At 40.9% G+C, this 23,041-nt stretch overlaps 1 protein-coding gene across 4 annotated transcripts in view; it reads right to left on the reverse strand.

Annotated features, from left to right (window-relative positions):
- ZNF280D (zinc finger protein 280D) overlaps positions 1-13,280 on the reverse strand; it is a 42,531-nt gene extending 29,251 nt beyond the window's left edge. The window contains exons 1-4 of one of the 4 annotated variants that reach the window (XM_027881496.1): positions 13,219-13,280; positions 7,857-8,014; positions 3,584-3,933; positions 268-385 (exon numbers count right to left, since the gene is read on the reverse strand). In XM_027881496.1, the coding sequence (XP_027737297.1) occupies positions 268-385; positions 3,584-3,933; positions 7,857-8,007 (619 nt within the window). In that variant the 5' untranslated portion in view covers positions 8,008-8,014; positions 13,219-13,280. Of the gene's footprint in view, positions 1-267; positions 386-3,583; positions 3,934-7,159; positions 7,244-7,856; positions 8,248-13,218 lie in introns of those variants that run through there. The other 3 variants (XM_027881497.1, XR_003570985.1, XM_027881495.1) reach the window with 3 other exon arrangements.
- Positions 13,281-23,041: the final 9,761 nt, after the last annotated feature.

Here is a 23,041-nt window from a genome sequence, read left to right on the forward strand (position 1 = left end):
GATTTGGCAGTGCCTTTTCCCATTATAAGATGTATAAGATGAATTATAAGAGCATTATAAGATGACATCTCTTGATATTACAGTCAGTTTAAAGCACCAAAACAGAGTTTATTTCATCAAACATTACACAGCGTTACCCACAGGGGGAAGAAAAAACCAGCTATATCATGTTCCAGGAATCCTATTTGAAGTTATAACCCAAAGATCTGCACTACAGTGACATGACGTTACGTTGATTCTTTTATCAACAACTGCAGTTACACCCACCTGTTACATTCACTGCTGGCCCAGTCTGGTACTGTGGAACTCCCGAGTTCTGACTCACACCAAACAGTAGATCAGATGTATTATCTGGTGCATCGGGTAGAGACTCCATAACATAATCCTAATAAGGTATTTTCAAGAGGGAAAAGAAATTGGAGGTTTAATATTTTTTTACTTGCAGGCTTCAAAGGGTTTATTTTAAAAACATGATTGCTTAAAAGTACTCATAAGTACTCAGATGAAAATCAAGTCCATTACAAGTCCCCCAAAATAGTTTGACACTGATAAGTTTGCAACTCTTATCAGTGCTTGTGAATTTATTCACAGCTGTGTATCAGAATAGTAAAAAAAAATGCTATGACCTGGGAAAGTCTCTTTTATGAAGTATTACAAATCTTTTGGATTTGCTAATTTAATTTGTAAGTGCTTTTGTTAAAAAAGTCCAATGATGTTTCAAATTATAATTGAATTGGTTTTAACAAAAAATAATACTTTCTTCCTTTAACAAAAAATAATACTTTCTTCCTTCACCCTAAACTCAGGTATCTGCCTGTTCCTCTTGCATAACAGGTAGCTGCATTTTAAAAGATCAAAAACCAGAACTCAGAGGTAGCACAGATTCGCAGAAGTTTTGCAAAGCAAGGTGATGTTAAATTCAAATTCTAAGTGGTCAAGCTTTAATGAAAGTAAGAGGTATCTCCAGCAGGTTGATTGGGAAGAGCACTAATTCCCAGGGTCACTAAGTTTTTTGTTTTCTTTTATGTAAAGTATATTTTGTAAGGATTTCTGAAAATAATAAAAAAAATAACACAGAAAGCCAAGACAGAAAATCACCATTTTAAAAAAGCAGCCCCAAGTGAATTAAACACTAGATGGGGAGGGGGTGAGGAATAAAAAAAAAATCCTAAGGAGCTCTTGAATGAAGACAATTCAACCCAAGGACATGAACCAAAATACAAGCAGTACACATATGACTCTCAAACCAGCAAAGGACAGAATGTGACAGGAGTAAATTAAAAATCATTGAACTTTGCCCGAGAAGCTAAACTATAAGTACTGTCCTAAGAAAAAATCACAGCAAACAAGCCTCTTTCTCCTTAAAAAGGGTAATATAATCAAGTGGCAAGAACAATACAAACCCAAGAAAAATTATTCTAAAGCTGAAACTGGAAATACAGTTCTGCATCTAGAAAAGTTAAGCTGAAGAGATGGAAGATTCACTTTCAGCCTGTCTTAAGCAAGGAAAGAAACCAAACAGAAAACACAATAATTTCAACAGTGGAAGTTTTAAGAGACCACAGAATCTGTATGCACTGCATATCCCAGAAAAGGATGCATTCCTTTCTAAAGCACATCTGTCTAACCTGGATAGGAAGACCATGTTTAGAGAAGCTTGTCCATGTCATATTTTGGGCTGCAACTTCTTCAAAAAGAACAACAACCTGCAGATTTTATCAAAGAAACACTACAAAAACTGAACTAAAGACTCATTTCTGACACAACTAAATTCAACAAAGAAGAAAGAACTGTCACAAAAAGAAGTCCTGTGTGTAGAGTTTCTTTAAAGGAAATCCCTGTCCTGAGGAATTATATCCAGCTTACACACACACTGCATGGAGAAGTTCAGCTTTCCCAGGTGTGTTTACTGTAAGAATTTCTCATACAGACAATGAAGGGGTCCCGAGCAGCTTTATCTGTTACAACAAAAACATGAGCATGTATGTGTGAAGGAAACAGAGGAGGGACCTTTCCTTGGCAGTGAAGATTCTGCAAGACATTCTAGCACTCCTTTGAAGGATTTCATAAAGCTTACTACGCCATAAATAAACTTTTATACAGTTCACAGACTTGAAAGATAAGTATATATCATGTGAAGTAGCAGAGTTTTCTGTATGAACCTGTCCTGATTTATATAGACATAGAGGACTGAAAAAGCAACTTGGATGTCTTACTGAGATCTGGACTGTGGATTACATCAGTTTTTAGGGTTTCTTATGTACAGTGACAAACTGATTTAGCTAAGCTGCTTCCCCACATCCACCATTTCTCTCTGCAAGCTACCAATAAACTGCTGAAGGCTCAAAATTGGAAAGCACGAGTTCTTTCCTAATGAATTTGCGAGAGATCCAGCCAGCCAGTTGATAGGCAATGTTACATTGCATCGCTTTTATTCTGTTCTTCATAAAATACAGCCACCCATCAGCCATGATTTAGCCACAGGTCTTAAGAAGAAGAGCCAATTCCCATCTTTTAATGGTCTAATTAACCATGTTCATTCAGACTGACTGCCCTGTTCAGCAAATGCAGAATCCATTAGGCTGCATGATTTTTATTTACACCACAAGACTGACAGCTGGGACAGCCACAGGTATGTGTACTTGCATTGCCAATGGAGATGGTGCCACTGTCAGGCTTCATTTTAACCTGACAATAGAAGCCAATATTACAGGCATATGGTCTAAACAGTTTCTGTATAAATTATAAATTTATAAATTATTATAATATTATAAAAATTATAATATATAAAAAATTATTATAAAGGTATCACATCATAGTTTATCTCATACAGATAGGGAATTTTAACCCTCATTCTTTCTCTCTCACATATGTCCAACAGATAAGGCAACAAAACCAGCACCTAACACCTCCCTCACATCAACTCTCTAAGGTTCCATGGCAATCCAGGAAGATCAATGGTACATGATCCAGGAGAGTAATCCCCTTGGGCTTTTCAAGCAATACAAATATTGCCAAATTGTTTCACCTGCTGGTTCTGCAACTTTTGGTTGCTTAAACCCTCCATACCATAGTAGCGCTTCATTACAACTGCCACACAAATGAAAATGCAAACCCCTTCAAGGAGCTACCACTGCAGCATTCTCTTAAGGAGCAAAAAGGCCAAACAAGGTACTGTAAAAACCAGGTGGACACACCAAATGCAAGCTATTTAAAAATTAAATTCATTTATCAGTACAGAGGATCCATCTCTGAGAAATCTGCAGAATTTAGAGAATGAATTTCCATCATTTTTCCAAACAACATAAAGAACCTAAACAGTACTAATTTCTCTGATGTCTGGGATTTTCATTTAATGTCATTTTACTGTGACTAAAGCTATCATTTTTGAGTCTGGCAAATCAGTATTTCCAAATACACATTTTAATTTACTAGTGCAAGGTAATACTTCTAGAATCTTTATGGCTTTACATAAGGCCACTCTATAACCTAGTCCAGGTCTTCAAATCACTAGACTGAGTCAGGTTGTTCTTCAGTCATTTATTCTGAAGTAATGGTACCCTTTAAGTGACTAAAGATTTACCTGATTGAGCATCACAGGCTGTGCTGTTCCAGTCTCTGGCCTGGACACAGGCTGAGCCACTGCAGGAACTGGGATATTTCTTGATGCTGGCTGTGCTGTCACTGGAATGGTTACAGGCTGTGTTATTCCAGAACTTGCCCCAGGCAGCTGCTGCGTTGATAAACATCCAGCCACAGGTCTCTGCAGTGTTTGTGAGGCTGCTGACACATTCCCTGCCATAGCCAGGGGCTGCCCTGCTCCCGAGCTGCTGGTGGGTCTGGGGGCAGTCTGGAACACCGACGGGATGGGCACGGCACTGGGGGCAGCACTCACATAATGGTGACCCTCAGTCTTGAAGGAAGGAACGGCACCTGTGGCAAAGAATTCCAAAGTTATCTTTGGGTAATTTTGCAGGCAAATGTTTCATAAGTGTTGTGGATTTTTTTTGCTTTTAATTACCATATTAGGACAATAAAGTACCTCTACAGGGTGCACCATTCTGTATCCCCCTTCGTGGTGAGCTGAGGTTGACTCTGTTCAATACATCTGTCAAAAGTTACATTTATCTTAATTGTAAATGAATTAATAGCTTCATTGCTTTTCAGATTAAAAGTAGCATTCATATCCACTAATCAAGCCAACCAAAATTTGACTTATTAATTAGAATACTATTCCTAACACAAATACCTGGCAAAATAAAGTATAATTTTTACAAATTAAGGTATGTTCTTCCACTCTTCTTCAGTTAAGCTAGTTCACTTAAGAAGCTCAGTTTTTATTTTCTTGGAGACAACACACAAATAAGAGTACAAACCAACAAATAAATTCATTAACATTTAACTTTGCTAATTATAGAGCATTTATTTACTTCTCTCTCTCTTACATATAAGTTCCCCAAATACAAGGAACTGCTACACTAAAGAAGTATTTTCCCTAAACCAGTAATGACCCAATCTGCTTCTGTATTAACAGAAAAATAAGCACTTACAAACTTGGTTCTAGACTTCATGATATCCGTTTTCAAATGTGAAAGGAAAAGCAACAGATCAGCGATCAAAGGAGTCATGCTGGAATTGCATTACAAGAGAACTAATTTCCTTACCTATCCTGCATGGTAATCTGTGTCCAGAGCTCTGGCTCATCAAAAACACAGGGAATTTTTCAAATTTGATGTTCACTCCCTAACTAATGCCACTGATATTTCCCGGCTTTTTATGTCTTAGTCTGGGGTTTCCAATCAGCCCAGAAAGTTACAAAAATATTTATCAAATCAATACATTTTTCTACTCCCAGATTCTCCGTTAGTGTTGCTGACAAGTTTCTTGCTCTGACCTGTGAAAATATGCATACGAAATGGGATTGATTCTCCAGTACCTAACCACCACCATTTGAAGTTACTTCTCAAACCGGGGTCAAATTACATCGGGTTTTCAAACAATAGATCTTAAAAGTATCTACACATTGTGTTTAACAACCTTGAGGCTGTTTCCACCAGCAATAGCTCATTATTACACACTTCTCCAGTTGATAAGTAAACCTAATAGCAGTGGAGCTCAGATCCCAGCTCTCAACCTGCCACCTGCATTTAGATCATACTAATAAAAAGCAGCTGCAACCAACAGATTCAAACAGGTTTGCATTTTTTAAGATAGAACAAAATTTGATCCCCTAATAGTAATACTATTTTTACTTCAACACAGCAGTAACTACGAACAAGGATTAAATGTGTTCAGGATTTAGCTTGACACACACATTTTGTGATCGTTAATACACTTACACCTCACATTTGAATTCTAGAGTTAAATGAAACTAAAGCATCATCTTCCTCCAAAAGAAAAGCTATCCTAAAAATTATGTCTCACAAAGTATAGCCAGACAGTGATGTGTACACAATTCACATCCTAAAATACAAAGGCAGATTTTACTGCTTTGAAAAAGAACGTTTAAGGAAGTCAGTTATTTGAAATTGTAAACTACTGTTACATGACTCAACTGATTCATCATAGACCTGATGTGCCGTTTTCCCTCTTCCATCAAAGTGTTATTTGTCCTGCTTAGGTAAGAGAGCACTGAAGCAGAAGAAAGCTGACACACAGAGTAACATTGTAAAGTAGTAACAAATTACAGGTTTGTAGCATTATGAAAAAGAAAGCAAGAAAGAGGAGTAATGTAGGAAAAACGAGCAGTTGCAGGAATTAATACAGGGAACAAAGTGTGAATTACTTTTCATCTCAGTCAAAACAATCCTCCAGTACATCAGAAGGGGCACTTGATTCTACATGACACTGTGCCAGCAGGTCAAAGTTGGGTTTTTAACTATTTCCTTCAAGTTATCCACACCAGTCTGTGCAAAAACTGGTAACTGCACCATCAGGAAAAGGTTAAGAAAATGCAATGCACTGCATACTTTCAAAAACATTAAGAACTACACGTGAGTTTCCATTTGTCATCAGTTTTTCATCTGATCAGACAGGAGCTTTCTCGGGTACAAGCTAAGCAGTGATAAGCCAAGTGGAGTTCACAGTGTCTCGCCTGTCGCCGGTAACGAACTGGAGCCTGACTGCTGCCAGGTGGTACTACTTACAAGCCAGAGAAGAACTGAGGTCATTCTTCCATAGCTGTTTTTGATAGAGAAGTAGAAGATTACAAAGAGAAAAGTTGAGGATAGGGAAGGAAAAGAGATAAAGTAAAAAGTTATACCATAAGTGATTTCACTTGTGTCAGGACCGAGCATGGACAGCACCAGAGTAAGATGCAAACATTTTAAGTCTCTAGCTTTTATCAAAGCCCTTAAAGTTCACAGAAGCATATCAAAACTATAGTTTGCACCTGAACTATATCTATCCTTTGACTACAAAAAAATCGTGAGACTAAAACAACTGCAATGAATCTTGGCATATTTGTTGATCCAACCATACGCCCAGTGCCTTAATAGTTGTCCTATGCCATGACCTACTGCCAAATACAAACAGCAGTCCAGAGGTCCCTGGACCTTCCAGAAAACAGTAAGGGTACCTCTCAGTCTTTCTAGAAGCTTGTAACTGCAGAAAACATATTAAAATAATTTTTAAATATTCTTCCATTTTTTTAAAAATATGGAGAATAATTTTAAAATCTTCACCCTCGAAAACTATTTTCAGGTGAGAGACCTTTAATATCATCCTCAGTATTTCCTTAATATTTACAAAGTAATTTTCCACCTTTTCAAACCAGTGTAAAAGCAACAAACCATCCCCGTGAGCAATAAAGTAAAGTTGCAAGATGAACACTGCCAGCTAAAATGACTGGAAAGTTACTACAGCTCCAAAATCCAAGCAGCAGAGTGTGACTGACAGCCTAGTTTAACGTTCTGTCTTGAGATTCCCCGCTGCAAACTAGGCACCTTCAGAAAACAACTATGGGAATCTTGGATAGGAGAGATGAGGCACAAACTGAGAGCAGCAAACCTCACCAGGCACAGTCTTGAGCATTTGACTGCCAGAGAAACCTTAGGTCACACCTCTTAACAACTGACTACCAGACGGATGCACACAGAAATCAAAATGTTTCATTACTAAAATTAATTAAGGTAATAAAAAGCACTTCTTCTTTACTTACCTGCCAAAGCCCAAGCATAGACAAACATGGAATCCTGACACATCTGCTGCCATCATAACCACCTAACCTCACCCCCTGCACTGCCTGCATTAGGAGAAAACTACAGAACTTGATGAAGAAATCTCTCTATTTTACAAGGGATGAGTAAATTGATTAATAAATGTCTCCTACTTCCCAGACAGGCTTGTAGCATTTTCACATTAATCCCTTCTCCAGACTGTCCTTTTATGAAAGACAGTTACCCAGGTTTTGTCAGAATGGTGTCCACCAACATACAAAATGTGGGGTAGAGAAGAAAAAAAGTGACTGTAACACGAAAACTTAAATTCATGCACATTCTTTAAGTGAGGAGACACTTTCAAGTATGTAACTAAATACCAACTATACTGAGAGCAATTGCATGCATGGCTTCAGCATCATATATATTGACTTTAAAACTATGTTGTTAATGCTAAAACCTTCAAATGGCCTTCTTTTGACTCCAGAGAATTAAGGTTAGAGGTAAAGAGAACTGTGCATAACCTGGGTTTTAGGACAGAATGTCTTAAAAATTGTGATTTTCAGTATGACAGACATGTACAGCTTTAAGATGTAAAATTTCTTAAGTCTTACTGTTAAAAATTCTATCTTTTCTAACTAAGTTTTAACTTTCTGTATCTTGAAATATCTGTTTTAAATTACGAACAAGTTATCTTACATGTAGTAGCTGGCTTCGAGCTTGTGATTTCCCCCACAAAGATTGGCTCATCATCATCGTCGTCGTCATCATCATCCTCCTCCACTTCTGTCACTGTCTTTTGCCATGGTTCCAGCTCCTCTTCTTCACATTCCATAAATAATTCTGCCATCTTGGAACTAGACAGTAAAAAAAAAAGGGGGGAAAAAATTAATAAAATCACACATACCAAAACATTCAGTACTTTCATGAAGTGTTTCACTGGTCAGTAAAGAACACTGCACTTGTCAGTAATTCCCACACAAGGGTCTCCCCCCTCTCCATGTTCTGTACAGGCTGATCTGATACAGGAGATCTTCGAGGATTGATGCCACATCACCATTTTGATAATTTCTTGAATTCTCATCTTTGTATTAAAGAGAAAAGACCAAAGATATCCTCCACATAATTTAAGCTGCTTTTGTATAGCACACCAGTAACTATCAGAGGAAGCCACGGACACCACAGTATCAGGACCTTTCAAAAAACATTCCCATCCCAAGTCAGTGATTCACAAGAAATGTCAAGGGCCCACTACAAAGTACATAATTTACCTGGCACAATTGAGTTACTGAAACCCTGACTACAGCTTTGTTCTCTTTGCATCTTAAAAACCCCAACACAAAAACCCAAAACCCCAACCAATCCCACAACCTCCCAAATTCTGTAGGATTTTCCTAGGATTTCCCATATAGTCACATTCCCTTTAAAACGCAAGAAAATTTACACAAAATTCCCTCAAATCCACAAAACATTAACAAAAACAAATAAAGCACTAACAAAAAAACTCTGCAACAGCAAAAACCCCAAGCCATACCCACAAGGCACTGCAGTATTTTCATTATCAAGTAGGACTTAATAAAAATTCTGCATGGATGCCATTAGACTGAGTCCCTCATGCTTGGAGACTTCCTCTTGCAGTAAAAAAAGCCATGTACAAAAACAGTAATGAAAAATAAGTAGCTTTTGGAATTTAACAAATTACCTTCACATCTCTTATGACAATTGGGTTTATTTGTTTTTTAAATAAACTTTGATGGCCAATAAAGTTTCTGTCTTCCTTTTCACATATTTCTACCACAATTTTGAAAGTATTTCTGAGTAACACAATAAATAGGAAACTTTGCTATTTCTTTACACACAGTATCAATAATCTAATTTCTAATAAGATCATTTCTAATTTCATACAGCCACAGGGCTGTCTCAGCCACAACCAGGATCAGGATCCAATAACGACAGTGTTTGCTTCTCCTAAGACATGGAGCTTCACAAAACGCAGTGTCTCCATTCTTCTGTAAATCAGAGGGAAACAACAGAAGTTTTGCATGAGGAACCCAAGAGTGACTCTGTCAAGAATTCTTTCTAATTAATGAGCAGTAAAGCACATGAAATTCATCACCAGACTGCTCGGATAAAAAGTGAGGAATATCCAAGCAACAGTTCCTTTTATAAGCTCATAATCAATACAAGAATATTTCTAGTCTTACTACCAGCCTGCTCCCAACAAAACCCATTACCAATATTTCCCTCACTCTTGTGCTGAGGCAATATTTACCTGACAAAGCTTCACTTTCTACTACTATGCAATGATAGTTCTCTGATCCTTTAACTCCCTAAAACCAACAGCCAGGGCATCAGACCAGCACTGTGTACACAATTATGTCAGCAAAGTCTCACAAAAGGTGACAAAATCGAGATTACATTCATATCATGAGCTGATAGTTCCTAATCTATTTATTTTGTAAGATGAAGAGGGTGTTTATTCAACACATTTTTCTGTACAATTTCCCATTGTTTTCTCCTTTCCAAAAACATTTCAAGAGCAACATATATATTAAACATTAGAACGAGTTTCTTGTTTGAAAGTATACTTCTGCAAAAGTAAGAACACCCCTCACTATCCATCAACAGTTTGAAAACTTAAGTCTTCAGCACAGACACAGTGAGAAAACTGTCTAATATCTGAGAGAAGACAATTTCAGGCCAGGAGTAATGAGCTGGTAGATTTGGTGATGGACTGTGGAAACAATTAGTCTGTAACAGCTCCTCACAAGGGAGCAGAGAGAATCATCCTCTGTTTGAGAAGGGGCTGCTGGTGTTGGCACACGGGAAGTCTGGCAATAAAGTAGCAAAGCTGTGCTCCTTTCCTTCCTCCAGCAGCTTCTTGGAGTTAGCCATGGTGCTAGCAAAGAAGAGAAAAGGACACTAAAGCACGCTCTTGTACGGGGAAAAGAGGAAGATTATGAAGCAAATTTCCACTTGGCAGAGATGACACAGGGCGTGTGCCAGGTCTGGCACAGAGAATCAAGCCTAACTCCCTAATTTTTCTTTCTCTGCAGAAAGACACTCTTAAGAACACCTCTTTTATTAATAACACAAAGTTTAACAGGTTTCAAGACAACAGGAAGGATTACTTCAGGGACTTCTTTTATGGAACTGACAACATAAATGAGCTGTGTTTATATTTTAAAAATGTAGTTTTATTTGACCTCCTGGGGGGAAAAAAGTAATAAATTATAAAATGTGTACATACAATGCTAAAATTTATATTAAAACACAAAATAGGCACAAACAACCTGTAGGTTAGCAAGTCCTAGCAAGAGACATGTGATAATCTCATCTACACTATAATGCAGCTGAAATTTTTCTTAAATATAGTTAAGAGTAATTTGATAAAATATGCATGGGCTTTTAGAACGTGACACCAGTTGGTGACACCTTACATTTCATTTTATGAATCAGGAGGTACACATTAAGGTATTCTCAAAGGTGAATCAAAATGCAGGGCAGCTTTTAAAAGGCAAGTATCAAGATTAATTTCACATCTTCTAACCTTTTTTTTTTTTCTTCTTTTTTTTTTTAAACTTTAATGCTATAATTTGAAGCCAAGCTTTCACTGACTTTTTTTTCCTGGGAAGAAAGCCAGCCTAATGAGTTCCCACCCTGCTCCTTCCCTGCTGCCTCAGTTGTGCTAGCACAACTTTGTACAGGACTCTGACTTGAACTAGGGCAGGTTAAAAATAACCTGGCCCACTAACAGTTCTATCTAACAACTGAGAGGTCAAAAAATCTGTGGCCTGAACAATCAAAACTGCAGTAAGGGGAAATGGATTTGATTAGGGGAGGTGTGCAGGAACAGCTCCTGCAAATGGTCTCCACTGCCAAAGAAAATATCTATATCCATTTTTAGAGCACAAGTAGCTTCCAAATGTTTGGCTTATTTAATGCAGAAAATGCATTCTAGGAATCCTGCTGGCAGTTGCTCTCAAAGGCAAAACCAACAGTGAATCTTTCCCCCACTCTTCTCAAACACTTCCCAGTGGTGATGCAGGCACCAGTATAAGAACAATAAAGACAAGAGACTTCATCTTCCTCATTTTTAATATGCATAAACATAGACACATTTGTACATATATTTCCTTAAGGGTTGTCCATGGATCTGAGAGGTCCAAAACTCCAATGAATGCTACATATATATACTCAAAGGAAGTGTTCAAATCATTACTGTAGGTTAAAGTGCCAAAAATGTGAACAAGTTCTTTAAAACATTTTAAAAATATCATTAGACTATACCAAGATACTGTTTTAAAAGGCAACTGTCCATCAAAAACTAAGGGGAGCCTTGAAAGGCTATTTTAATTACTACAAAAGTGATGAACTAACAACTTGACACAAGACAGAGAAAAAATGTGAAATCATTGCACAAAACAGCAATAAACTTCTGATGAAATAACTGTTTTAAAAGTACTAATTAGGACATCTTTATCAAAGCAATTATGTCTCATTGACTGTAGAAGAGTGCCTTGAAGATGGACAGAAATCAGTAGTACAAATCATGGCAAATGCCCCATGTATTACTTCAGGTGCAATTCATCTGTTCCACCGTTTAGCTTAACTGAGCCTTCCAATACTCAATACTTCTCTGGATTAGCTTAAAACAACCAAAGTCATATAATTGATATGAAACTGGTAGTGAGTTTAAAGAGTGAGGACATTTACATTAACCTGGAAGTTTTCAGACCAGCCTGGTCATCTTTCCATTAGAGTATTACAAAATCGTAGAATATTCTGAGTTGGAAGAGACCCACATGGATCATAAAGTTCAGCTCTTAGCCCTGCACAACCCAGACGTGCTTCAGAGCATTGTCCAAACTCTTCTGGAACTCTGGCAGACTTGGTGCTGTGACCACATCCCTGGGAAGCCTCTTAGTGCCCAAACACTCTTTTGGTGGAGCACCTTTTCCTAACAGCCAACCTAAACCTCCCCTGACACAACTTCAGGCCATTCATTGGGTCCTACCACTGGTCACCAGAGAGAAGAGATCAGTGTCTGCCCTTCCTCTTTCTCTCAAGAGGATGTTGGAGGCTTCCACGGGGTCTCCCCTCAGTCTCCTCTTCAGGTTGGACAGAGCAAGTGACCTCAGCCACTCCTCACACGGCCACTATCTGTGAGTTACTCGATATTTTCCTCCACTTTAACAAGGGTCACTTCAAATGCCCAGGGAAGTTGTCTTATTTACAACATAGATTATACAATAGGCACCACGTTGTATTTCTCAGACGACTTCCCACACAGGCACATGAATTTGCACCATATTAGTTATCGAAGGGTGTGCAATCCACAGCAGCGCCAGCTCTGCAAACTAGGCTATTACTGAGCGCTGCATTTGTTTCAGCAGCGAAGAAACAATGACCAAGATGAAACTGCACCTGCACGTTGTAAAAAGCCACAGCGTAAAACAACTTGCCTCGAACCCAAACCGCAGCAGCCAGCGCTGCCCTCCCTGCCAGGAGAAGGCACAAGCTCCGCCTAGGGAAGGGCAATACGGGCTGTGCCAGCCCGCCAGCAGCTCACACCGCCGAGCCGCGGCGGTGCCAGGCCGGGGGAGCAGCCGAGTCCCGAGGGCAGTGGAGCAGCTGCCGCTCCCGCCCGCCCGCCCCGCGTCCCGCCCCCCGCGCCGGGTGACCGCGGGGCCCTCGGGCTGCCGGCGCGGGTTCGGGAGAGGCCGCACGGCAGAGACGCGGCGGGCTGGGAGGAGGCCTGGCCGGCAGCCCCGCGCTCGCCGCCAATGCCCGGGGCCGCGGCGGGCCCTGCACGGCCGGGGCCGGGCGGAGCGAGCCTTGCCCGGGCCGCCCCCGCGGGCAGAGCCCCCCGGGACCAACGGGCGGCCCGGGGGAGCCCTCAGGGCGCGGGGTCTCGCTCGGGGCTGCCAGGCCGCGCTCCGACCTAAGATGGCGCCGGTCTCGCCGGCGACAATTCCCCCGCGCCCGCCGCCGAGCGCCGCGCCCGCCGCCCGGGGAGCGCGGTGGGGCGGGCCGGGGGCAGGGGGCGGGCGGGCCTTACCGTGCTGCGATCGGAGAGGCCGCGGCGGGGCCGCCGCTCCCGTCCGCCCAGGCCGGCGGGGGATGGGGCAGCGCCGGCGGAGGCGCCTCGCTCACCTCGCCGGGGCGCGGCGCCACCTCAGCGCCGCCGCCGCCGGGGAGCGCGGGCGGGAGGCGGGGGCGGCCGCGGCCCCGCGCGCTGCCTGACGGGAACCGCGGGTCGGACACACCGCGGCGCCCGAGATCGGGGCGGGGCCGCGGCGGGGCGGGGCGGGCGCCATGTGCCGGGCCTCACACCCCGCACAGCACCGCCATGTGCAGGCACAGACCTCACACATCATTGCCGTGTGCCGGGCCTCACACCCCGCACAGCACCGCCATGTGCAGGCACAGACCTCACACATCATTGCCGTGTGCCGGGCCTCACACCCCGCACAGCACCGCCATGTGCAGGCACGCACCTCACACATCATTGCCGTGTGCCGGGCCTCACACCAGTACTGCACCGCTGGTATGTGGCAACCTGACAGCCTGATGCTGCACCACGGGTACGTGCCGGGCCTCACAACCTGATAGCACGTCACCACCATGTGCTGGCCTCACACCCCGGTACTACAGTGCCATGTGTCGGCCTCACACCCTGATACAGCAGTGCCATCTGCCAGCCTCACATCCCAGTACCCAGAGCCTCATACTCTGGTACCACATCACCGCCGTGTGCCAGCCTCACACCCAGCCCCACTGCAGGCCGAGTGGGGCCTCACCTGGCCCTGCCCACCTGCTGCTTTGGTGGGGACACACAGAGTCGCTGTCATGCTGTTGAGGAGACCATGAAAGAGTGTCTGTACAGGCTGGGGGATGAACAGATGCAAAAGCAGAGCAGCTTTACTGAGAAGGACTTGGGGTGCTGCTGGATGAGAGGCTGGACATGACTTGGCAGTGTGCCCTTGCAGCCCAGAGAGCCAACCATGTCCTGGGCTGCATAAAGAACAGCATGGCCAGCGGGGCAAGAGAGATGCTTGTGCCCCTTTACTCTGCTCTGGTGAGACCCTACCTCTAGTGCTGTGTCCAGCTCTGGGGTCCTCAGCACAGGAAGGACACTAACCTGTTGGAGCCAGTCCAGAGGAGGCCACCAAGGTGAGCAGAGGGATGGAGCAACTCTCCTGGGAGAAAAGGGTAAGAGAACTGAAATTGTTCAGTCTGGAAATAATTGTGCCCTTCCAGTATGTGAAGGGAACTTACAGGAAAGATGGGGCAAGACTATTTACAAGAGCATGTAGATAAAAGGGGAATGGGTTCAATTTGAAGAGTAGGTTTAGATTAGATATTAGGAAAAAAATCTTTACTGTGAGAGTGGTGAGGCACTGGAACAGGTTGTCCAGGGAAGTTTAGGATGCTCCGTTACTGAAGGTGTTCGAGGCCACGTTGGATGGGGCTCTGAGCAACCTGGTCTAGTTGAAGGTGTCCCTGCCCACAGCAGCAGGGCTGGAACTAGTTGCTTTTCAAGGTTCCCTTCCAACCCAAACCGTTCTATGATTCTATGAAAATTCTCTGTTCAACCCTCCCAAGAGGCACTCCAGCAGTCGCACTTACACCACCTGAGCTGGAACCAAAACCCCTTCACAGCCGCATCCCCCACACTCACAGTCAGACCAGGTTTCCTTACTGGCTTGGCCTCAAGTTTCCCATAGGAGAGTCCCAGACATCCTGATCCTTAAAAAAAAAATGTAATCATGGCGCAGTAACTAAATAACAAAATAGCAGCTCAAGCTGATGCCTCTGAGGGGGATGCTTTTATCCCCTAACAGTTGAAGTGCATGAAAGTCTGGAGGTCAACAGCTCCCGCTGCATCTCCGAATTTTTCTCAGCTGGCCGGGCCACAGGTCCCTGGGCCCTTTGTTGTGCAAAGAGTCACAAGTTCACGGCCTCTTGCCTGGGCCTTCTGCCCCCTAGAGCTCAACCTGCCCCTGCACCCTGAGCTACCTGCACTGAGTGGATTCCTCCACCACAGACCTGGTTTCAGCAGCTCCAGGGCCCAGCACTGTTCTCAGTGGTGCCACAGGAGCTGTTGGTGCTGTGCAGGGGGCACAGCCTGGGCTGGGCAGTCAGGCCTTTCCCTCACCATGCAGTGGATCACCAGCAGCAGTGGATCACCAGCAGCTCCCCCAGCCATGTGGCCAAACAAAGCCAGGGACAGCTGGCCCCAGAGTTAACATGAAATACAAACACAGAACACAATGCACAGCGTGTTGCTGGAACCACTGGAGCAAGAGCTACCAAACTGAGCACTGTTCAGACTGGAGGTTCATTGTGCACCTGTTTTCTTGTTTACCCGCTGGGTTAAATATCAGTCGAATATGCGATTAACTGTTCTAAAGCTTTGCTGAGTAAAACATTCCCATTAATTTCAGTGGGACATTGCAGAACAGCTGGACATGGCCTTACCTGGGCGTTGGAGCCACAGTTGCAGGAGGAAACAGCCCTGTAACGCAGTACTGCCAAGAGCTGCAGTTTCACTCGCCTAAGAATTTGCATATGAAAATCCCTGAACCAAAAAGTGACTAAGAAATTCAGTTTTTCTCATGCCTTTTTATCCATAGTGCTGTCTCACCCTGGCCAACATCTAAGAATACTCCCGAGTTTAGATTGTTTTTTTCTCAGTTTTGTTGTCCATTCTACCCTAATTTAAAAAAAAAAAACAAAAAAACAAACACCACCAAAGTGTGATTCTTCTTTTAGTAAAATATGAAAATATTTCTGGTGAATTCTGAAGATAAATAGTAGAGAAGTGCATAAACACATGCACTCTATATCTCAACGTTTTCAGCCCATACTACTAACAACTTACTCTTATACTATCTGCCATAGCTGCCTTCAGAAATACTCAATTTATTTAGTGTAAATTCTCTCTCAAATATAGCTATTTTTTTCATATGAATAAGTGAAATGTCCTTCTCCTTGTGAACTTAAGCTCTGAAAATGTAACTACTGTGTTTAGCCTAGAAAATATTCTGTTCATTTTAACTAACATCTTTAGCCTTGGGATGCTTCCAGAGTACTTTGGAACCTCAGAGAAGTGAAGAAAAAAAGCAACATTAGTAATTAAATAATTGCTGCTTAGTGATTATACCATTAAATAATGTGGTTATTACACTTTAGTAGTTAAACAATTATTAAACTGTGCCTTCTGCCAAAGAAAGAAGAAAAAAGGAGAGAAAGAAATATTCTTGGTATTTGGCAGAAAATGGAGCTAAAGGATGGAAACCAGAGAGTGCAACTTATTTTAGACACAAGTGACTGGGATATAGTACAGTTACTTGAAACACATATTTTCGGCTACTAATTAACCTACTGAGAATTTATTGCAGGTGTTTATGTTCCTTCTAAAGCAAGATAAATATAAAGACAGTATTAAGATTACAAGGTAAAACATTGAAAAAGTGTGAAATAACAAAAGTAAGATCAACTCTGCACACTGATTTTATTAAATTTGCGCATTCCAAAGGTGCACAATTGCCTACTGTTCTGCAGAACCCCTGTGTAAGTCCTTGGACAAATTGGTTTGAATATCGTGTTTTTGCACCATCCAGCAAAGCCATAGAGGCAAGCCAAAGTTCACCGAGAGAGAGAATTAATGAGCATTCATAACTGTGAAATGCAGATTAATGAGGGATAGCAAACAGTCCCCATAATGCAAAAAACTTGCAGAGAAAAAACCACAACCATATGAGACACTGAAGAGAAACGGAGCAGCAGCTGATGGGAGAGAACAGTTGTATTTGCTGCAGTTGGGCAGCAGGCAAGCACTCTTGGCCAGAGCAGCACAGCTAAGCCTGAAAGGTAACTGGCCTGAATTACTTCATCCTAGACCTGCTGGCCTGTGACTTAATTACTAAAGACACATTTCTTTCCCTCCAGAGTTATTGACAGCAGAATCATGAGTTTCTGGGGTTTTTGCCTCAAAAACACAGTCAGTGCCAGATAAATCAATTGATTGCAGTATCTCTCAATGGTCCAAACTGCTTCTATTGCTTGTTGTAGGTTAAAAAATACCTGGGGGGGAAGCACTACTGAACTGCTGTGACAAGTGTACCTAATGACAATTTTTTAATTTATTTTTATTTTAAACTCTACTGAATGAGTACTCCATGTTGTGTCTGGTCACTATTAGAACACGATCTGGAAATCAGAGTGCAATTGTCTAGTTCTGATTTTGCATGCCCATAGAAAACCTCTGACAGTGGGGAGGGCCTTGCTCATTAGCACTGAAGTTATGGGTTTGTTTAATGCTGTTTGTTATTCTTAGAGACACTGCACACAGAGCAAGTACCAACCCGTGTGACTCTGCAATTGGAGCTGCTGCCAAAACCTTATTAGGATAGATGTGTTCAGATGGGAAGCCTGTAACTATGAATGCACAAACAGATACTAAATGAACATCTGCAAAACAAACACTATTCAACACATGTGTGGTTTACTGAAGTATTCCATAAGGTATGCCTGTAAAATTGATTGCATTTAGTCTGCTGTGGTTTGTTGTTACAGTATCATACCTTCAGGAATTTGGCACAAGTATAAACACTGAGGAGTGATCTAATCTGTTTATAGCATTATTTCATAATGTTTGTTAGGCACATATAACATGTTTATAGTATCCTTATTGAGACAATATGAAAAGTCTCAAATATGCAACCCTGAAGAGAGCATAAGCTTCCAGTCTTTCAAACATTAAAAGAATACTTTTGTAATTGGAGAAAAAAAAAACCAACCCAAAGCATAAATTGTCTTTTTAATCACTTACAACTTATCATTATGCAGAATAATAAAAAATTATCATCTAGGAGAGTCAGTCTCATCAATTTGTATATATTTCTCCTGTCAACAGCACTCAGACTCTCAGATGAGAACACATTTTAAACTGCTTAAAGTTACCAGAAATGTTTGAATTGGATGAGCTGTATCAGGGTGAAAATGGCTACAGAGCCATCACAAATTCAGTTTATTTATTTGGAAGCAAAAGAAAAATAATTGTTAAACAAAATTCATTTCTAGAAGTTTTTCATGGTGACATTAAGTTAAAATAAATTTAGTAGATTAACATAAATAACTCTTGCAATAACTTCATTTTTATTTAAAAAATTGATTTTAGAAAAATGATGCTATGTACATCCATTTATCTGTTGTACTCTCTCGGTTCTCAGGTGAGAGGCACAGGGCACGCACCTTGTCTATTGGATTCATTTTTATCCTTCACATGCCAGGAAATTCAATCCTAAATGTCTACCACTGTGTGTAATCCACGTAGTAAAGAAAACCCAAGCAAACAGCTACTTGATTTAGCCTTTGCATCCCCTTCTACTCAGATAAGTAATTCATTAGTAAGAACACTGTTCCACAGGGTTGGTGCCAATTATTGGCAGAAGCCTTAAATAGCATGACAGGTGACATAATACCAACTCATCATTTGACCTGGGGACTCCTGGTGAAGAATTACACTGCTGGGGAAAGTTTACAGGCATGTCTTATTGACAGCAATTGCCAGGTCATACTGACAACAGCTGTACTGCAAGAGTCCTGCTGCTGGATTGGTTTCCCTGCCTCACCAGCCTTGTCAGAGAAAGAAAGGATGTTGTACATTATTTTGCCAAGATATTGTACTTCATTAAAATATGGTGAACAGATACTCATTACCATGTGCCCTTGTTAACAGAAAGTGAAAAATCCTTCTATAATGCTCCCTTTTGTTGTGATTTGTAAAAATTAACTAAGTATGCAAAATATTAGGCAATGTTTGTCTAGGATCCCGTAGGCAAACCATATTGCTTTCAACAAACAAAAAGAGGATAATTCCTTTTAAAAAAGCCCAAAACAAAACAAAAAGCACCAAAATCAAACCAAGAAACCAAAAAATCCCACCAAAAAAAGTGAATTAAAACTTGTAGAAGCACAGTGTTCCAATGCGGCTCTTAAACTTTTGCAGGTAGTACTGCAAGTGATAAATTATGCATTTACTTTGAAATCATAAAATATCTCACACTGCCTCACACTGAGTTGCTATTAGGAAGATTTTAAAAATGCCTGAAGAATAAACATAGAGACATATTGGCTTCTAAGCAGTATTTTCTCATAATCCAAAAGCCCCAAACCAGTAAGACAGCAATCAGGAAAGAAAATCTGTTAAATGTAATATTCCTTTAGTAAAATGTTATTCAGAATTTCTGCTGAGGTATCAGCAACTCTGGACCAGTCACTGTAAGGAGAGAGAGACACACTTTCAGATTGTTAGATTTCTTTACGTTCTTTAGAAAGTAATCACGTGTTTGCCCTGCAGTTTCTGTTCAAAAAAAACCTGAAACTGATTTCTTGGCACTGTCATCATGTCTCTAAAACTTATCCATGAATTCTAAGAAAGTCTGTGTCAAGAACTGAATTTTGTTTATCAGATTCACTGCCAAACGGAAAGAAAAGAAGATATTAGGATAACAAACAAATCAACAGGGATTGCTGTCTTAGCCACTCGCCAAATAGTTACATCTGCAAAGGGAGAACTCTTGTTAGTCCTGGGCTCAACATTTTCCATGGGTCTGATCTAATCATAGTTTTGCAGGGTATTTGGGGTGCTCTTCCCTGATTTAGCTGTTCCGCTTTAAGAATGTTAAATGTCTATCTGAACAGGGATTAAAAGCCTAGGATGCCCCATCTCCCACGTCCTGGTTTACATGTCAGACTGGAGTCATTCCAACTCAGCAAACACTGACATGAAACATGGAGGTTTATTCCAAAATCCCTACTAAAAATCTCCTCAAACAGGAGAGGGAAGCAGGCACAGGTCTCCTCTGCCCAGTGCTTTCTCCCAGATGAGTGCACTAATGGATGGACTTCAGGATGAAAGGCAGCAGGACTTCCAGTTTCATTATCTTGCTCATGAATCTAGCCAGTCATGTCCTAGGGGTTTGCATTCATGGTTTTGTGAAGTTTAGGAATCAGCAAAAGAAAGTGCTGTCCTTTTAAACATTCTACTTATTTCAGGTGACTGTGGTATCTTTGCCTTCTTTAGAATGGCTTTTTTTTCCCATGTTCTATTGAGAACAGTCTCTAGAAAATTAACATTTTCTCTTCAGTTTTAGAAAGTTCCTCTGTAGCATATGAAAGGTAACTTTAAAATAGTAAACCTTTTTTTAAATTTTTAAACCTTGGGTTTTAAAAAGTATGGGTTCTGTTGTTTGTTTTGTTTGTTTGGTTTTTTTTTGTCATAAGTTTTCTGATCCACTGGCTGCTATTTATGTAGTCTGAAACTGTCCAACAGGCCTCTTATCTACACAGCTATTTCCTTTTTGCCTCAATATTCAGCAGTCGACTTGTTTATCTTTCCTTCAGGCTCCCTCATGTTGGGCATCCAGTATCTGAGCAGGAATTACTGTACTCCTTCAAGAAAAGTTACAAAACAAAATTGTGAGCAGAGTTACAAAGCAAAGTTGGTTTAGAGTTGATATTATCAAGGCTTTTCCTCTTCTCCAGATCCTTGAATATTTGGTCTTTGACTAAAATTTAGCCAGTTTATAGTTCCCTTGCCAGATTCCAAAGCAGAGTGCATGCTTCCCACCTGGACTGCACACATCTGATAGCCTGTGCTTCCATCAAAATCCATCTGAATGCCATGGGCAAGTCATTGGTGGTAATACTGACTTAGCTCTGAAGCAGACAAGGCAATCACTTCCTGTGAAACATCCAAGGTGTTCTTAAGAGCTTGACTGAAAATCATACTTTTCATGTAGAAACGTGGAGAAGAGGTCAAAAATCCACACAAAGAATAGATTTTCTTAGTTAGTCCTTTAGGTTTGAATAGTAGTATTAATAGGACATTAAATCTGGTAGGAATGTCTATAAGAAATTATTTTTTAAATGTCATTTCTTAAAGATTAAACTTCCATTTGACTTCTTAGAGGTATTTAGCTTAGTTTACTGAGGAAAGGAGATTTGTGCAATCACAGCACATGTGCCCTGTTAATAGGTTTTGAGCACAGAGACTGATTTGAAAAAAATTTGATAAAATGGTAGATACTCCTTGAAAGTAATTAAAAGCTTCAAATTCCTGTAAGAGTAGGGTAGAGAGTACCCAGGATGAGACTTAGAATGAAAAAACACTCATTCTCTCCAGGAGAGAAATCTGAGAAATACCACAACTGTGGCTTCCATCAGTTTACAAGCAAGAGCCAAGCGGAATTTGTTGGGATTCTCACAGTCCTGAGTGAACAAAGGGAAAGCAGCATTGTTATCCCAGGAACTCCTGAACTCTGAGGGCAAGGATGGCCCACGAGCAATCAGAGTCTGAGTTGTCTCCCAAAACACAGCAAGAGTCCAAATGACACTCAGTGTGTCATTATTTTATGACATTTATTAGCTGTTTTTCACAAACAGAATTATTCTGCTGTCTTCTATATTACTGAGTCTTACAAGTATTCTTAAACTAGTAATAGCCGTAAGTCTCAAACTAGAACTTAGTTTTGTTTTGGTTTTGCATTCCACAGCATATGGAAGAGGGAGGGAAGGCAATTTCTGTGCTAACCTCACTTCAAGCTGAGTATCTTTGTTCTATTTCCTTTTTCTCAACATGCTGTAATGCTCCATTTCCTCTCAACATGCCCTATTATTATCCCTGTTTCCAGGGTTGCATAAGTGCATAAAACTAGTAAAAACATCCTTTAATTTCTCTCTTCAAATCCTGTGTCTGGCCAGTGTTACTTTTCATCCCAGCTCCAGCAAAGAGAATAGCTGTGTGTTGTGGACTCACAAAATGGGCTGGTAGCAATGGAGACCAACACAGCATCAGAGCCTGCAGCAGTAAAGGATTATAGAGCTAAATCTTAAACAGCAATTATAGGAAAGCCAAGTTTGACAGATGCATTTTTGATCTTAGAGTGATGATTTACAGAGAAAAACTGGAATTTTATATGACATTGCAATTAATGGCATTGCTTTGGTACCAGCTGAAAATTCTTGTGGCCTTGGACAACAGAAATGCCTTCTGGTGTTAAAAAAAGCTAAAAATTACCTCTTCATTACATGAACAAGCAGTATAAAATCACAAATAACAATGTTATGGCAATAAAATCCATCCTAACAAAAAACACAGGTGAGCAGAGACTGCACAGAATTCTTTCAGGGATCCTGATCATAACATTCTCCATCTCACATATTTCTAACAAATGGTTTTTTATGTGCCTGCAGTAGACATTTGCGGGGTGATTTCCTTAATTATGCTACTATATTAGTACAAATCTATGTGCAGTAAAAAACCTCTTTTCTAGACCCTAAGTATTTATCAACACACTGAAGCCCTGAACAATTTGTGGTTTGCAGTTAATTTCATTGTCACAACCACAACACGTCAGACTGGTAGTTTTCTCTGGTGTCCCACTCCTAGTATATGGTTTCCTGGGGAATCATTACCAATGAATCTGTCAACTGCTCTGCTTCTGTTTTGACAGGTGGAGTACAAATATTAAATTCCTGCAGCAAAGAAGACACCTATGTGAATTTGACATAATTTAAAAAATTTGTATTTCTGCATGTTTTCTAAACTATTGTGAACATCCTTTGCTACAAGCCAGAACGACTCACCAAGTCTGTCAGTCCCCAAAATCAGTGTCTGAAAAGGCCACGTACAAGTCAGTGAAAAACAGCTCATCAGTTTGATGGTTCAAGGCAGGCTGATACTTTACTTTTCAGGAAGAGGAGTATGAAGTGATAAACATGAAACAATGGTACTGAGAGGCAGCCTTCTGTTCAGAGCTAGGGAAGACTTGCTGGCGTTGACAAAGAGCTAATTTTTAAATAAAATAACC

The sequence above is a fragment of the Empidonax traillii genome, unplaced genomic scaffold, assembly GCF_003031625.1.
Source record: "Empidonax traillii isolate 1590-97213 ecotype Southwest subspecies unplaced genomic scaffold, ASM303162v1 scaffold90:size2128546, whole genome shotgun sequence".
In the NCBI taxonomy this organism is placed as follows: domain Eukaryota; kingdom Metazoa; phylum Chordata; class Aves; order Passeriformes; family Tyrannidae; genus Empidonax; species Empidonax traillii.